Genomic DNA, 18,915 nt, shown 5'->3' with positions numbered 1-18,915 from the left:
GAATTTCGAATTCTTCATCTCTGTTTAATTCCAAAGGATGTTTCGTCCATTAATCAATTATTTATTTTGGCTCAAGTCGTCGAAGAGTCCTTATTCAATCTTGACCTTTTGCTTGGTGCCAGGGCCTATCTTCCCATGTGACATTTTATCTCTCTTTACTATATGTCCCATTTCTGCGGGGCATGCAGAGATTAATATAAAAATGGAGGGTGGCACACGGGGCCCCCCTCCAAGCGTTTAAAAATGCCCTGGGGACCACCACCTTCCTGAGGCTTCTAATCAAATGTTTGAGGGAGCCTCGTAGGCCCCTTGAGCCCTGGGAACCACAACCTCCCACGGGTTAACTTAATTATGGAGCGGGGGCCGTGCGGAGCCCTCTAAGCTGAGAAAATACTCTTGCTTGCTGGAAGCAGAGGTTTTGTCTTTTTCTCTGCCCGCTGTCAAGCAGGCAGGGAAACAGACAAAAGGATTGCTCTAGCAGACAAGAGACCTGCATGTTTAGCAGTTCCCTGTCTGTGAGAGCGCACGCTCACTCACCCACCCATACAGCCTCTCAACACAGCCACTCAGCAACCTATACAAGCACTCAGACACACTTACTCACACCCCCACACAACCACTTACATACCCATTCACGCATCCATACAAGCACTCCCACATCTGCTCAATCACCCATAAAGCCCTTCATATACGCACAGCCACACAAACAGCCACTTACTCACTCATACAGCCACTTACACAGCCAGTCACTCTTTCATACAGTCATTCAGACACCCACTCACCCACCTATACAGTCAGTCACACACCCACTCGCATATCCATAAAGCTGCTCACACAGTGACACATACAGCTACTGACACACCCATTCACTCACCAATACAGCCACTCACACCCACTAACACAGCCACTCACTCACCCACACAGCTACTTACACACCCACGTATGTACACATACAGCCACTCACACAACCACTCACACACTTATACAGCCACTCAGACACCCACTCACACATAATACATCTTAGAAATAGTATCGCTCTTTATTTGTATACCTAGCATACTAATTTAACTTTTGTAGTAGCTTAATATATATATTTAACAAACATAAACTCTTAGAAAACACAGTCACTGGATGATGTCATCAGGAATGTCATCAGTGATGTAACTGACCATGTCATGAGTGAAGTAGTATGCAAGGTCATAAGCTGTGCATTACGGGGGCATACGTTATAGTTAGCTGAGGTTACTATAACTGCTGAATTTCTCTGGTTCTGTATGAGTGAAATGTGAGCCTAACTATAATGTCCCTGTAACCTTCGTTATTTTTCCAGCGAATTTCTACGTTTTTTAAAATTCTATTCCTAACTGTAACATCCCTGTAACCTTTGGCTTTTTCAGTGAAAAAAAACCCAGGCAGACTTACTACTCACTCACTTTTACAACCAATAGGCCCGCTTTTTATATTTCGGTGTTGTGACTCTTTGAGTCAGTAAGTCTGCCTGGGTACAGCCAGGACCTGCACGACCAACTGCATGCTGGGCATGTGTGAAGGCTGTGCGCACCACGGGGTAGTGTTTGTGAGGGGTTGGGCACAGGGCCTGGAGTCAGGCTGCTGGCCTCAGAGGGGTTGCATGCAGGTCCTGGCCGCAGCCCTGCCCACTGGCCAGGCCCTGCTCCCAACCCCATGCCGAACACGCCCGAAGGCTGTGTGTGGCATTGGGTTGCCTCCTCACAAAGGTTTGGAGGAAGAGCCATCCAGCCAACCCCATGCCATGCACAACCCAATACCGTGCAGGGCATCAGGTTGGTGTTACGTATGGTAATAACATTTTACTTTATGTTATAAACCTAGAAATTCGCTGAAAAAAATAAAGGTTAAAGTAATTTTATAGTTAGGAATGATAATAATATTTTCATTTCCATTACAAAAACCCCTATAAATTTAGTACTAACTGCAACTTGCGCCCCCGCCAGGCACTGCTTATGACCTTACATATTACATCACTCTTCACATGTTCTATGACATCTTGATGACATCACTGATATCTCAAATTACATCAATAATTACTTCACTGATAAAAGTTAGCGTTTTTGGTGCTTAGGCACCCAGGATCCTATCTAGGGATCTCTTAGAGAGATATATGGCACAGGTGTTTCCTTAGATTGGTCTTGCAGCTACGCAGGTCCCTCTGTGGAAATCGAAAATAATTGCTGTTAGCATGAGCTGAAGCCATCTTGGTTGTGGCATCCATTTTGTTAGCCATGTGATTCTTCCATCTTCACAGTTGCTTGCCTTTCTATTCTGATTGAGTCACCAGCTTTAGTTAATTCCTTCTATTCTAAGCTCAAGCAATGTATGAGCTCAGAGAGGCATGTAGCTGCTAGAATGCACCTGTTTGAAAATGTAACTGTCCATCATGTCTTACTAATGTAAGCAGTTCTGTTTCCCCTCCCACTTCGCTGACTAAGTGATATCCATCTGCCCATGTTTGTCGATAACTATTTCTGTGAAGAACTGTACCTTCTATTTGAGTCTCCATGCTTACTCTGCAACAAACTCAGTATAAAAGGCCCATGGTCTGTGTATTCAAGCCACTACCTCCTGGAACACTTTAGGGTGTTGTATGGACGTGGTCCCACTCATGAGTGAATAAACTTGTTCTTTGAATTCCAGCTTCAGTGGCAATCTCTTCTTTGTTGGCTTAAGAACCCGTGGACAGATAAGGGTGAACCCCTGCACTGGTGGGCCCCTAAAAAGGCTCATTTCCACAGTTTGGTGCCTGACTCGTGGGGCTCATCTGAGACGCGGCCGCCCGAAGGAGTGGTCTTGACGGAGGAATGGAATATTGCTGAGGAGGTACCCTGTATGAGGAGACCCTTGTCTTTGCAGACCGAAGTGACTTTTCCGGTTTCCTGATCTGACCCTACGGGTGGTGGCCGGTCCTGACTGAGATTTCCTTTGGCGCACGTTTTTGTAGTGACCATTAGGTCAACCAAGAGATTGGCAGTTGGAGGCTGGAGACTTTTGTTTGATAAGGTCGCTGAAGTGGCACTCTTGATTTTGGATTTGCTTAGCCAAGATCCTGGTTTTATTTGTTTGTTTATTTATTGCAATAAATAAAGGCAGGTAATGTGTGGATTTATCTCCGTATGATATTTGTTTGAATGGGTATACTTGGAAGAACATGCCTCCATTTAGTAAAAAATGTATAAGTGGTGATACAGAGCGCTCTTGAGTGTTCTGCCAGGCCAATTGGTAATTCGGTCTCATCTTGCAAAGGCTTGGGGGTTTCATCCTATCTTGTTTTGGGTGGGTCTGCGGACCCCTGTAATAGGCATGCCGTCTGGAATAAGTATGATTTGGTAAAGACACAGAGTATTTGCGAACACTCTGCCAGACCAACTGGTAATTCGGCCTATTTTGGAAAAGGTCTGGGGCTAGAGTCTGTCTTCTTGAACATGGAACAGTCTTTGGGCTGTTTACTTGTCTTGGTGCAGTCTTTGGACTGTTTTTGAGAGCTCTTTTGTTTGTAAAAATGATTTACAATTGGTTTGGTTTGAGTGCAGTCTGTGGGCTGCCTTTTGTTTTTGTCCTGGTGTTGATTTGTGGTTTGATTGTGTGTTTGAGTGTCTATGAGGTTTGTTGACTGACACCGGTGGTGATGCTTGTGAAGTACTTGTTTGAGTGAGTAGCGACTGTGCTCTTTGTGTAAGGATGGCTTGCCTCAGCAAGCTGTGTTGAGTGTTATGAGTGTGTGGCCCCTTCTTGAAAATGTCTGCAATGAGCTCAATTTGGTTTGTTGTCGTCGTTGTGTTCTGCAGATGCCATTGGAAGAATTACACTTTAAATGTTGAAGAATGAATAAATAATAATACATAAATAAAAATATGGTTTGATCAGAAATACTAGTAACAATGTACATTCGTTTTTACATAGGGAAAGAGCAACTTTTGAAAAATGTAAAGAAGAATGTGCATTTAAATTAAACAGTGCTGTGTATTTCTGTGCTTAGAAAGACACATATTTTAAAAGTGCATGTAGGAATGTGCTCTCTTTCTCTATGAAAAAGAAGGGGGGAGAGACCAGAGCAGATGAAGGAGGATTTATTTCTGGCAGGCTTGCTCTGGCACTTCGACCGTGGAAGACATTCCGAAGGAGGGGGCCAGAGTGTAGAGAGAGAGGGGAGGCTCTGCTTATTATTTTTGGCAAAAGACCAGGCAGGTTCTATCAAGCCATCAGAGAGAAGGAGGGGCAGCAGCGTCTGTGGGCCACGTGCAGCTCCTGACACAGAGAGCAGCTTTGCCATGCATGCAGAATAATGGTTTCAATTTAAGGTTGCTGTGCCAGGGCCAGATGAGGAGGCAATAATATAAAGTTTGCATTAATGCGCCATCATGTTAAACAGCACAATAGGCTAAAGGAATTGGTAGTTGGTCATTGGATTAATATTTTCTAGTTAGCTCAATGTGCTTGTACAGCAAAATTTACAAAGTGGTACAGTCCAATAGTATTGGACATGGCCTCCTTGGTGTGGATTCCCCTAGTTATTTACTTCCTACAAGTCTGTCCGTGCCCAGCTGCCAAAAGCGGTGAGTATTGTCGACAGGAGGTCACCTGCTTAGGTCCTTACTGTCGAAGGGGATAGAAGACTAGCTTCTGGGCAAATTAAGGATAAGCAAAATTAAGTAACACACTGTGATTTTTGGTTTTTGTGCTTGGTATATGTATTATTGTGTCCTTTTTTCTTGGTTTATGTGCCTATCATGTGTATTATTGTGAGCTATTCTGCGTGGAAAGTACACAGGGCAGCTTATTGTTGTGTGCTCTCTCTGTCTCTCTCTCTCTCTCGCCTGTCTAAGATGTCTAGGAACGGCCATGAGACAATCGGTTGGGCTAGCTTTAGTCATTCATTTCATAGGATGCTGTGAATATGTTTTTTGAATAAATAGAGACAAAGCACCTCACCAGTGCACGTCAAATTGGCTATTAAGTAATACTGTTTGAACAAATTGTTAGAATTAACAAAATGAATAAATAAATACGCCATGTTACTGCCCCTCCTTTCTGTAAACTGATGAAACTGGAATTGGATAAGGATGAAAGGATGGGTAGAATAGACTGATGTTCCCTTATTTGACCTTTAAGGGGAATTATATGTTGGTGGTTTTTGTTCCAAATTCCCAGGTGGCAACACCATTATTGTTGATGTTATTGCAGCACTACATAAGTCGCAGAGGCATCATGAGTCCCTCATCAGTTAGTCTATGTAATCAAGCTGACAGCCCTTGCTAGAGCTGGTGAATAGGTTTTTCCCCTGAATATGATATTACATGGCCCGGATGGTGAAAAGTATGATGCATATGGTTCACAATGCTAGGAAAGATGCCCATATGCCCTTAGCACACATTTTTAAGAACAAAATGTTCTTTGCTTGTCTTCTTGTCTGCCACAAAGTTCTGCTGGAAAATTCATGTACCTATTAGGTTATGTTTAATTTATCAGTTATTCATGTAATATGGATCTCTGTTACATTCACAGTTTTAGAGTTTCCCGCTACACCTATGATATGAGAGCATGGTCATAAGAGTAAAACATGGTTGTTCTTATGCAAAGAAAATAATTTTAGAGGTGTCTGCAGTTTTGCACAATAGTGAAGGTTCACAAAGAAGAAGCTGTATCGTGATTTCTATGACTTATAGGTACAAGTTTGTTCAAAGAAAAGTTGTTTTGAAATTCCTTTTTTTTTAGGTTCTTCAGAAGAATACTATAGGGGCGTTTCTGAAATTGAATATCCTCTTTTTATTGATTATTTGTATGTTGTGTCTAAAGATTTCCGTTCTGTTCACTAACAGATATCTGCTGCCCTACAACCATTGCCAGAGGGGCCAGGATATCAGATCCAACGAGGGGACTAAGTGCAAGTCTAATTTGGAGCCGAGGTGAAGGGACCCAGAATAGGTGTTGCTGGCCCCTATAACAGCGGTGAAGGTGGAAGGCCGGAAGAAACGTGTACCCCTACCACTGTCGGAAAATTCTTAGGTGAAAGACTGGGTCACAAACAAGGACGGCGAGCTGATTCCTCGCTTTGTTCCTTTTTTTGATGCCTAGCTAAGAGAGGCACAGACCGATAACAAGAGCAAGGAGGTTTTGCCTGAGGGCACCCCCTCTGAAACAAAGGTTGCTTTAGATACTCCAGTTTCTGTGCATCAGGCCTCTGAGTCCCGGTTCCCAAGTGAATGAAAGTCTGCACCTTTGTTTGCTGATAAGGAGGTGCCTGGGCACACTAGGTACAATCTGCAGCCTGACGGAAGAGCAGTCGGCCAGCAGCGCAACACAGGAGTTAGGAAAGGACTAGAGTTTAGGGTACAGGTGCTGTGTCTTTGGTGCCTGTTAGGTTAGAGTGAAAAATGACCTGATGCCCTGCCCTTAGCATTGCTCTCCATTAGATCGATACCCCAAACTCGATCTGGCCTTACACCTTATGAGGTTGTTTTTGGCAGATCCATGAATATTTGGGGGGGCCCAAAGCCACACCCTATACATGATGTTCCCCAGGTGTTGATGAGTGACTACTTGTCACAGTTGAGGGACAGCTTGCTTTCTCTTCATCAACAGGTCCAAGAAGCTCTTCCTGACAGGTCGCAAGATGATGGTCATGATCTGCGGCCCGGTGACCAGGTGATGGTGAAGGTGTTCCAGAGGTCGAGCAGCCTGGAATCTCGGTGGCGGGGACCTGAGCAAGTTCTTCTGGCGACCAGAACTGCAGTCTGAGTGACCAATCAGAAGAACTGGGTCCATTCCACCCACTGTAAGAAGGTGCCGTCCGCCTTGGTGGAACCTGCTGCGCTGAAAGATCACTGCGATATCCTGGACACCAAGAGAGGCCGAGCTGCGTAACCTGAAGGATTTGAGGAAGTCTTCCCGGACCACACAATTCCTGGTACATCTCGATATCAGCTGCGACCTCGGAAGAAAGACACTTATTTGCTGAAAAAGACTGTTTGAGCCACTGTCATGGGTTAGTGAAGGTCTGAGTAGCAAAGGGGGGACTCTTTTAGTGATACTCATCTCAACCTCGAGATGAATATGCCTACGGAGAAGAAATCAACTGCTGCAAGAGTCTTTGATCGAAAGACAATGTTCATTATTGGACTCACTTCAATTATTGTTCTAATCGCTATAATAACATGGGTTGTAGAGGGAGTAGCTCCAGCTCGAAATCTATTGACTGCTACTACTCTTGTCCCCATTGAACACCACTACTTCACTCTCACTTATCATGAGAAGAAGCACCGAATGTCCTATCTCAACAATACGTTCATTCAGATGTTGTATCACACCCACAATGCTACGAACATTACCAACTGTTGGGTGTGTGGAATGATGCCAGCTCATCAGAAAAAGGGAGGAACGCCTTTTATTCCTCTGCCATTTTCACATAATTGCTCCTGCAGAGCCTGGTACACACTGTTGTGGGCTTCTCAAATTGCTAATATTACTGACGCTGGTATAGGAGAACTTAATGCTCAGCTAAATAAAGTCTGCTATCCTGATGGAGAAGGAGACCCACAAGCCAAAGGAACTGTATGGGAAATGGAGGAGTATCGCCGAGGAAATTCCTCCACACACTATGTTTTCCCTAACACTCGAACTGCCAAGGGTAATAGACCTCCTGTTATAGCTGTTACTAGAGCTCGAGCAGACCTTTCTGTGAACAGTATTGGCAGTATTCCTGTGGGGAAAAGTGATTTCACTCTGGTGTTGAATATTACTGGAGTGAACAATACCAGATTTATGTCATCACACAACACCTATTTTATTTGTGGAAATAAGGGATATTACCTTCTACCTATTGGTTGGTCGGGTACATGTTTTGTGTCCTTTTTGCTACCACCTGTGTTCTTAGCACCTGCATCCTACCATAAAGACTATAAACTGTTTTTGGGACTGCTCTTCTTTGTTGGTGCAGCCTTAAACAGCAGAAAGATAAGGCGCTTGACACGTGTTGTAGAGGCTGTAACCAATCAGACAGCCATGGCACTTGGAAATATCACAGAAGAACTACAAATTGCAAGAATTGTGGTGCTCCAAAACAGGATGTTCCTCGACGTGGTTCTGGACGACCGTAGTGGAGCATGCTGCATCATCGGGAACAGTTGTTGTGTCTACATCCCTGACCACGCTCCTTCAGTTTTTGAAGCAATTTCTAAGTTGCATAAAATAGCCACTGAAGTCCATCAGGATACAGGGATATGGCTTGGACTGGATGGCTATGGGGTGTATTTACTTTATGGGGATGGAAGCTGCTGTCAGCTCTATGTATATTTCTTGCAATTCTGTTTACCAGTTGCTTATGTATACAATGTGGCCCGATGCTCTGTTCCATCTGTATTTCTACCTGTACCTCATGTATACCAGCTAAACAAAATGCCAAGAATGTAAATGCCCAACTAGTAACAGACCAAGAAATTAGTGAGTTAATGATGATTGACGTCTATGATATCCTCCATGCTCCTTCTAAATCATAGAGAAGTCTTCAGCTAATGCTAAAAGGGCCGTCTGTGGAAATCGAAAATAATTGCTGTTAGCATGAGCAACAAACTCAGTATAAAAGGCCCATGGTCTGTGTATTCAAGCCACCACCTCCTGGAACACCTGAGGGTGTTGTATGGACATGGTCTCACTCACGAGTGAGTAAACTTGTTCTTTGAATCCAGCTTCAGTGCTAATCTCTTCTTTGTTGGTTTAAGGACCCATGGACAGATAAGGGTGATCCCCTGCACCGGTGGGCCCCTAAAAAAGCTCATTTCCACACCTCAGCCTGATTTTTAGATCATCAGGGGGATTCTCTATAGATTATATTACAGGTCAGTTTGAACATTTTAAAAGGTATCCTTTCTTGTTTGGGGAACAATTGTATCTTATATGAGTGAAGTACTGTCTCTTGGGCATATTCTGTACTGACATTAGTGTTGATTTTTTTGGCCTCTCAAGCTTCCTGATGTTGAATTTCACTGAACCATTGTATAGATTCTGAGAAAATTCTTACTATGCTCTGATGATTGTTATTGCTACCCTTGCAAGAGGTCTCTCCTGTAGGAATTGTTTCCCTGCATCAACAATCCTGGTGGCAGGAGCTATTCCGAAAGTACAAGAGATCCTGAGAGAGTAGGGCTTTGAGTGTGGGGCACTTGGCATAGAATACTGAAAGCAAGAGGATTCATAGGAGAAGATATATGGGCATAGAAAGACAGTTAGAGGAGGAGGAGAGCCATGAGCTAGAACCCTTATAACAGGAGCCCTCCTTGTCCAAAAGATAGTACTAAGAGCAGGAGTGCTAGAGCCAGGATCAGGACACACATCCTCCGAAGTGCCTCACTTCAACACAATAAACAGTCACTATAGACAGAAACTGGCTGGGCCCACTAAGAAGAGCTTCCACTAAGGTGGTGAAGAAAATCAAGATAGTGCAGAACATGGTACATTGTATCGCTGGTTGGACAGTAATCTTCAATCATTTAAAAACCATCATGAGTACTGGCTGCTTGGAAGATTTGTCCCCTTTTTAACGACCACCATTATGCCTTATTGGGCATAAGAAACACATGAATGCTGCCAGACCCAATTACGCAACCAGATCTAAAAATGTATCTAGTTTTTGATCCCTAAGATTTATCATACTACTTGAGTAGTCAGCTCATTCAAGTGTTATAATGAATGTCTAAAATGCATTGTATCAAGAAATCTGAGATGCACCCAGTTCTCAGTGTTTTTGAACTAAGTACATGAACCATTATTAAGTTTGCCATTCCTCCTGATCACAAGTTGCTTTATTTTAATACTGTATTTAATACATTGCTGTCTTTTCATGTTCACTGTTGCAAAAGAACCGTGATGGTCCATTTGGTGGAAGAAGTCTGTACCAAATGGAAATACATGACGCGGACTTGGCTGTTAAAGATTGTTCTTGCAGATAAGGCCAGAATATATGTTTAGAGATTAAAGGTGTTAGGACAGGAATGTCCCTTGCATGGTGTACATGCAAGTTCCCCTATGTGCCCGACTGCATGTATCTGGCATCTTTTTTGCCTTTGGTGTCACACTAATCTAGAAGGTGCAAGGAGGCCTGGGCCTCTCCCTAACATGAAAACGGTCCTGGACTTGTCCTGTGACCTGAACGGGTACACCAAGTGTGGCCTCATTGGCTGACATACTGGCCCACTCATGTAAAGCGCCACATCTATGTGCTTACCCAGGTACTTGCGCTAACTTCCAGAGTGTGTGTTATGCTCCTTAATATGCGTAGCCTTAAAGGTACAGTCCTGCTTTGCGTGTGAGTGAACAGTTTAATAGAGCCTGTGGGATGGATTTTGGATACCCTTGTTCTGGATTTGCACAAGATAAAGTGTGAGGGTTGTTTTCCCAGACAGTAGTAGTTTATTGCTCCCATTCCTGAAAGCAGGAGGAGGAATATGTGAAGGGAGTGGAGACAGGGCACCTTCAGATATTTGATAAGGACTTTTTACCTAGAATGGAGCTGCTAATTAGTCTTCCTGATCACTGCCTTTTGGTGGATAGCAGGAATGAGGGGTAGGACCGCAAACTCTGTTGTGCAAGGTGAGGAAACCTTTCGGTGAGACCTGTCCTTTTGTCTTTCTCTAATTATTTTTTCAGTTGGCTGATGACAGCCAGGCACAAAAAACCCTCACACCTCTTTGTGTCTGTGTTGTGGATGCTACAGGCTGGAGACTACCCTGCTGGGAGAAGCATCACTCTGCACAAACTCTGTGTCTGGAACAGACAAGTGAACCATCCTAAAATGATTCTACGACTGCAGACAGTGAATACACATCTCCCGTCTGATTGTGATGATAAAAAGTGGAACCCCACTACCCCTGTCATTTGTCCAGTTCCAAGACCTCTATGACCAAGGAAAGGAATGCACCCCAGTATACAGAAGACTGTTCTGCAACAAATCAATCTCATGAAGGTGAGGGGATGCTGCCTGAATCGCGACCTCTTGCCGGAGGAGCTACATACTTGCCCTAATGTGCCCAGAATCCTGACTGCATGCTGTGAGAGGGAAGGACCCGACAGGAGGAGTGTCTATCCATGAAGATTATGGTGCAGCACGTTCCCAATGCCTGTGGCGCACCCAAAAGAGAAAGACTGTGCACATGATCTGGTGGACTCAAATATCAACGACCCCAGTCTCTCCGTGCTGGTTTCTGGCAGAAATTACAAGTCTGTGATTGCAATTGCTGAGGCCTGGTTTGAAATCGGCATGTGCAACTCCGCAACTGCCAGCCAAAGTTCGCCTGTGTGTGGGCATTTCTGTTCTAAGTAAAATCAGCCTGCTCCTGTCTGTTACTGCCAAGTATTGTGACTGGCCTGTGTGAGGCCACAACCACCCAGTTTAGTAATTGGACGCCGCTTTGCCGCAATCGTCAAATTTTGCTATCAGGCAGAGACTCTCCTGTGTGGCCTGCCTGCGCGGGGGCTTTAACTGCCTACTCTACCCAGCCTGAGCAAGGATGTCTCTACCGAAGTTGCAATCAGCAAGAAGAGGCTGGGTTCTGGTCGAGAGTGAGCGATCGTGCCTGAATGCCGGGTGGCGAGGCCGACTTACCTGCATTGGTTCGACTACTGAGTGGTCGGAACTGTGAACTAAGACTGATGAAACACATATTGATGGTGATTTCAAACTGCTTCTGAGCTTAATTCACTGTACTACTGCATACCCCATTGAAAATCGGGGCCAACTAGAACTAGTGGAAAGCCTGGACTGAGGGGAGCTAGGGAGAAAGCAGAGAGAGGTGCAGCACTACCCAAGTAGCACTACAAGAACAGGATGCCACCTGGATATCTGATACATGTAATTAAAAAGAAATGAGCAAAACAAATTCACCTTTGCTGGTACAGGTTGGATCTCTTCTCTCGGAGTCCAGGTTGTCCATGGAATAGAGCTCATCCTCTTCCTTAATTTTGAATGAAGTTATAGTTATCGTAGTCTCTTGTCCTGTAGAAAAAGAATAAGTCAAATGGATGTACAATTGAGGCACGATGACAAATTCTGATGATTTCCACATTTCATTCATTATTTGGTGTAGTTTGAAAGAAAGAAGAAACAGTGCATCATAGAATCAAAAACCACTTCATGGGCACCTGCTTGCCTTCTTTACAGCATCTGTCAGTTAATTTAATCCATGCATTTTGTAGCTATATTTGATTCCAAATGTGTGCCCATGAAGTGTGTTACAAAACTGGGCACACTGAAGTTTTGTAGTCTTAGTTAGGTAATAGTAATTCTCAGTGTTTCAGCTACCTGTTTCTGATGATTTAGAAACTTTGCATTGAAAATGTAAGCCGAACCATTTCACAAAGGCTATATTTTATTTCATTGTGAAATTCTTATGCTTTCAAAGGACAAAATGCCTAAAAAAAAAAAAAGTGGTATCTGGAAAGGGGGATTGGCGGCTAAATTACTGAACAAACATCTGGTTGTAAAAAAAAAAGTAATAGTGCAAAATTATGAGACAGGAGTCTATGTTTAATATAGTAAATTGTTGGTGTATAAGAGGAAAGAAATATGATTATATATTTACTATAATTATGATTTAGGTCCCTATTAGGAGTTTGATGGAAAAACCCACCAAACTTGCGAATAGTGTAAACACCTCCTGGAGTGAGGAAATTAATTTCTATAGAACAAAAACAGCCAGAGCAATAGACAAAAGGACCCTGGCACACCCTGAAAGAACACTAATAACTCCTTCCTGTGTGGGAGTATGCAGGCATTTAATTTGTGTGGATAAAGCACCTTGAAACAAACAAAATCCACTGCTATCCTTAGATATCACTCAGTCATCAGCAGCGGAAACCTGCTAAGCTCTTCCATTAGGGACTCAGACAGAGAAAGTACCTATAAGTTTACTGGATCCTGAGCTGGAGGTTCTGGTTAAGGCGGTGGTAAGACACCATGACCGTCTTATGTGCCATCTCATGCTGAAGATGACATCAAAAACAAACAAAAACATGCATGTGGAAGGGGATAATGGACAAAATCAATACTGAATCAATATATCCACATGGTATACAGAACATGAAAAACAGGTTCTACTGCGGGAGGAATACAACCTCCACCGCAGCCAGTTTTACTTATATCCTACAGATATTCTTTCACGTCTTATGTTTCTGAGTTAGCAGAGCTCCTTGACTACAGTCCAATGGAAGCCTAAGGAACTGATATTCACAACATTTCTACTATCTATAAATTACTCATGATTAATAAACTGAAAAATTTTCCTTTTCAAGAAAATATTGATTACGCAGTGTGGGTCCCCTTACTGAATTCAATGGGCAGGAAGCCCTAGGATCTCTGCAGGTGCTCCCTATTACATCATAATTCCATTCCATACAAACAGTTGAAGTATCTACACAGGGCGAATTACACAAGGGACAGACTGTGGAAAATGTGAGTGTCCACTTCACTGCTTTGTCTCCGGGATTCTTCGCAACAGGGGGATCTTTTACTCACCATTTGGAGTTGTGGGAGAATAGCTCCATTTTGGGAGTTGTTCTCGAGTACTTGGGAGAGGTACTGGGCTAGATCTCCCTAGAGACCCTAATCTCATCTTACTAAACATCACAATAACGTCCACTGTAATAGATTTTAAAGGTCCCTCCTCTGGCTCAGATTGGTAATTTGCCAAGAGAGACATTTCTAGAGCTTGGAAAGACATAGACACCCCGTTCCTGAAGGGTTGGAGGAGGGGGAAGGAATGTTGCATGGGTAGGGAGAGACAAATCTATATAGGATTTGGACCAAACCGTGCAGCAGATGGCCCTGGACCCTGTAATAGAGGGTTTGCCTTTGAAGCTCAGAAGGTCTTAGTTACTGTGCCAGTTGGTGGGGAAGGGGGGCAATGGTTTGTAAATTATCCTACTGTGATAAGGCTGACCAAATGTGAGTTGTGTCAAAGTAAAGTTATGCATTGGATTCTGGTGCTGAAAACCATCAGTTCTTATGGTTGCTGGTTTCGAAAAAGTCAATAAAATATTTTATTTTAAAAGAAAACAGGTTTCAAACCTTCAAATCCTAGGTATGTAAGCGAGTTGCCAAGCATAAGCACTAAAGCATGGCAAAACTGGTGATAGTTCTCCACCTCAGCTATACCTCAAGCTGTGGGAAGAAGAAATTATATCCGTCCACAACATGTCTGGAGTGCAAGACATGAAAGAAGGTCTTGAGGTTCGAGGAATCCAAGGCAAGAGATAGGAGGGTTGTAATGGAAGTGCAGTGGCTGTTAAAACGTTGACTTGGGTAAGAATCATAATGACTGTGAAGAGCGACCTATGTATTTTGTTACACAGATTCACATTGATCCATGTGTGTACTGTCATAGTGGATAACAATTATCTCTTATAGTACGGCTGCCATGTATTTAGATTGGACTACAGCAATCATGATGCATTGTAATCCTGATGATAAAGGATTGATATGTCTGCCCAGTACCTTAAGGGTGATGTTTTACCACAGTACGACCAATGTTGCTTCCCATCAGGATCATGACAAAGTTTCTTCTGGAGAACCGAACACAGTACATTATACACAGATCCACATCACACAGCATTTGGACATATAAATAGTAGTGCTGAATTTAATGGTTTCAGCACACATGTTCCTCTCTATGGGCAGTTAATTGACCCTAGGGTGTCAGGAAATCCTGCTGTAGCACAGATGTTTACTTTGCTGGCATTAGCTGTGTGAGTGTCCAAGGGGAACTGCATATGCTACTCACTCTCTGCACAGAATCCATCACTTAGCTGAGTATTTTGCTCAAGGTTGATTGACAATTCAACTGTCTGCTGCGTGGTGCCTGTTGCAAAGAATTCTAGTCCTGCTAGCATTTTTAGGAAGGAGGGATGGCAGTAGATCCCTATGTTGAGCTCCAGGGTATTCGCATAATGATGAAAATATATTTTGTATGGTACAAATTTCAAGCTGGTGTATTTTAGGGATCTCAAGCTGACACATGTTTATACGTACCAGCCCTAATCTGTCAAACCTTGCTCTTATCCTGCATTGCTGCACCATTTGAGGTCATTGATTGGTGAACTGATTTTCATCCTCACGGGGCATGGTTTGTTGCAGCAGAATATAGATCTGGCAAGCATGATATGGTGGCCTAGCAGTGCTGCATACATGGTGATGCACTGCAGAATGGATGTGTGAGCTCCTGCAATCAACCTTTGAGAGCTTCACCTACCCATGGCTGTTTATGTACATCTGGCTCTGTGTGCAGTTGTACGCATTATATATATTTTTTTAAACTCTAACAGTGTATCTACTATGTTTTTTGCATTACTGTGTAGGTCTTGGTTTTTGGATTGTTTTTTACAGCTTTTCTTTCATTCCCTATACTTTCTGGAATTTTTAACACCTCATTTTGATTGGAGGTATTTGAATGTGTATTTTCCATTGTTTTTAATGACCTCTCATACTTGTGATTGGGTGTTATTAACTACATGTTATTTTTTACAAGTCGTAAATAACACATGTGGTAAATAGCACATGCGTTAAATAGCGCGAATGGACTCCAAACATATATTTTTTAGCACATGTTGCTAGTGATTAGACGATTTGATAAAGTCATGCAATATTTACCTAGACATGCTGTATTTACAATGATGCCTTACTCATAATTAGAGTCATAGAGCCCATTTATAACCAACATTGCACCCAAAATGGCAAAACTCCCTCTTGTGAATCAAGAAAACATACAAAAGTTAAAACCAGCACTAAGAAAGCCAGTCGGTCTGTATTTTGTAGAAGAGGACTGGAAGAGTTCAATACTAGAAATACAAAGTAAAACTGGTCAAAAGTTTTGGAATACATTTAGTTCAGACACTAAGATGCAGGGCATTTTTCATAGTGGGCAGTGCTTGCGGCAGGTGGGTGTCCATAGAATGGAGGGTGGGTGATAAGTAGGTCTGGGTGGAGTGGAGTGCTTTGCGTTGTGCCATGCGCACAGCTTTTTAGCTCTGGGTGTTTGTCCCACGCTGTAAGATCAGCACGAATAGCACCATGTGCAGTGCAACAGGGCCCTCCTTCTTTTTGCCGCTCGAGTAGATGTTCTACTTGTGCAGCAGCTTCTTCAATGCGCATGGAAGATTCTTAACGTGAGTGGTAGCTAACATCCACGACAGCCTGTGTTGAGAAATCATGCTGCAAGGTGGTCTGGAGTAAGAGTTTCCTCACTCGCCAACTTAATATTGGCGAGCGCAAGTGAGGAAAAAACTCGGCTCCTTAGAGTTTTTTAGAACTCTGCGCGCTATGCAGAGTGGGAAAAACTCCGCAAACTCTACAAGCTGAGCAGAATGTCACGCCCAGGCCTAGTGATAAGTGCCCCTTTGGTGCATTTCATTGTGCTGGATCAGTGATCCTAAGATGCAAAACAGTGTGTTTGTGTTCCTAGATATAAGTTCAGTTTGGCATTCTAGAGTCACCAAGATGCAGTTTTACTACCTCTCTGGAACAGTGTAATGACTGTCGTTGTTATGCAGTGTAGTATGGTGGGTTAATATCCTTATTATGCAGTGTAATTACTTTATATCTCTAGGATACCATGCAATTTGATAAGTTTGAGTCCACAAGATGTAGTGTGGTGGGTAGGTGTCCCTTGGATGCTGATTAATGTTACTAACATGCAGTGAATGTGGTGTTTTAGCATCTCTAGGCTGCATAGTGGGATTCTAGTTTGTCTCTGAATGAATTGCAGTGTTTTGTTTTTTTAGGGGGGGGGGGGGGAGGGGGGGATGGGGAGTTTTATATAGCGCACACTCGACCCAAAGGTATCAGAGTGCTTTACATGAGCACCAGTTGCTTTACAGACGGACAGATTCATTTTGTTACACACAGGGAGATTAAGTGATTTTCCCAGAATCACAGGATGATAAGCTGTCCCTGCCGAGAATCGAACCCGGTTGCCCAGGTTCAGGGGCGACCTCTCTAGCAATTAGGCTACACCCTCTTTCGTCTTGTGTTTTAGCATTTCTAGAGTGCAGTGGTTGGCCAGCGTCTTTAAGAGGCATTGTAATTTGGTTGGTTAGTCCAATGTGTTGGTGTATCAGGAATGTATTGCATGTATTCTGTGTTCCTAGTACACACGGACATGGGGCAGTTTACTATTACTAGGGTGCAATGTGATAGGTCAATGTACATACGCTACAGTGCAGTGTGCATGCAGTGCAATGTGTTGGATCGTTCTGTCTGTGGTACAGTGTGGTGGGTTAGTGTGCAATGCAGTGTTTTGTGTTAGCACCCACTGAGTGGTGTGTTGAGTTAGGGTCCATATGGTGCCATGGAATGTGGTCGAGTAGTGTCATTAGGATTTTTTTTGTAACATATTTTTATTGACATTTTCAAATTTTATATACTGTACATTAAACAGATCTATCAAGTAATTATGCCATATAGCACAGTATGCGGTATCACATATCATCTGCATAGATTGATGGAGAGTTGGCGATAAAAAAGAACAATCAAATACAAAACGATGTGTATACCCTATGGGCTCTGATAAAGAATTTGTCACTTGAACTGGGGTGTAACACAGGTATAAACTAGGGGATGGACATGGAAGCTCACGGCCGGACCTCGCAAACAAATGCTCGAGCTGTCGTGTGGGTGTGGCGTCCCAATGAATCGCGATTGAACCTCTTCTTATGTCCAACCGGCAACTGTGATAGTATGCACTATAATGCTGCTTTGTATGCGATCATGTCCCCGGTATATTAAGGGGCTGGACGGTCAGGGTTTGAGATTGCGCTTGCAGGGTCGGTAGTGTAGGTGTGTCGTCTTTAGGGTCTTCGCCAGGGGTTAACTGCTTGAAGCGATATAATAACATAGCCCATTCCATGGATATAGGGTTCTTGCGGATCCCTCTCACCTCCTCCTCCCGTAATGCCTCCTCCTCCGCCGCCGCCCATTTGTGTGTAGCTCCCACCCAAGCCGCCAGTGGGGGACCGGTGGGGGAACGCCAGTGCATAGCGATGCTTCGTTTGGCCAATAACACCGTGAGGGAAAGAAAGCGAGTCTGTAACTTGTGCTGCTTGCGTGTGCGGAAGATACCCAGGGCGCTGGCTTCCCAAGCGTTCATGCAAGTAATCCCTGTAAGGTCACCCAGAGCAGTGTGAATGTGCTGCCAAAAGACTCGGATGATGCAGCAACTCCAGAACATGTGTTGGAAATCTGCATCCGGAGCATGGCATCTGGGACAAAGGAACTGCGTGTCGGGGTAAAATCGTTGGAGGCGTGCTGGTGTTAAATAAGCTCTATGAAGTATGTAATATTGAATATTTTTAAAGCACGCGTTTCTAGATACCTTCTTGGGGTACTCCAGGGCCCTCTCCCACTCCTTCTCGTGTAGCACGCGCCCGATTTCAGCCTCCCATGTGGCCCGCAGGGTCTCTAGTGGCTTATTGGTCAGCTCTCGTATGGCCTTATAGAGCCATGTAGTTAGATGGCTACCCGCCCCCATGTGTAAAATCGCGTGGAGAACTGGATGTGTGTGCGGTTCCGCCCTTGCGAGGTCTTGGTATGGCCGGTAACTATCTAGTAGTTGGCGGTGAAGCAGGAACTGCCCCGGGGGAAGGTTGTAGTCGTCCACAAGATTGCGGAACGGTCGAAGCTGTCCGTCCTCAAAAAGGGACTCCATCTCTGTGATGCCACAAGATGTCCACGTGAGAAGCACATTGTTGGTGTAATAGTGTTCCCGTTTGGGCCATCCAACCAAAGGGAGCAAAGGGGAATACAATGGTATCCCCAGGGACATGCGGTGAATCCTTTGCATGCACCTCCGTGCCACCGCCACCTGAAGGGGGTATGTACGTTTCGGTTTGGTGCCGGGGAAC

The 18,915-nt window shown here is 43.9% G+C and overlaps 1 protein-coding gene across 1 annotated transcript in view; it reads right to left on the bottom strand.

The window, feature by feature from the left end:
- Positions 1-18,915, bottom strand: part of LOC146821354 (uncharacterized) — a 234,672-nt gene that overhangs the window by 38,258 nt on the left and 177,499 nt on the right. Inside the window, exon 6 of the mRNA XM_085612299.1 lies at positions 11,909-12,019. Within this exon, the coding sequence (XP_085468425.1) occupies positions 11,909-12,019 (111 nt within the window). The remainder of the gene's footprint in view (positions 1-11,908; positions 12,020-18,915) is intronic.

Source organism: Triturus cristatus, chromosome 6, assembly GCF_964204655.1.
Source record: "Triturus cristatus chromosome 6, aTriCri1.1, whole genome shotgun sequence".
Classification (NCBI taxonomy): domain Eukaryota; kingdom Metazoa; phylum Chordata; class Amphibia; order Caudata; family Salamandridae; genus Triturus; species Triturus cristatus.
This window is presented reverse-complemented; position numbering and strand designations above follow the sequence as displayed.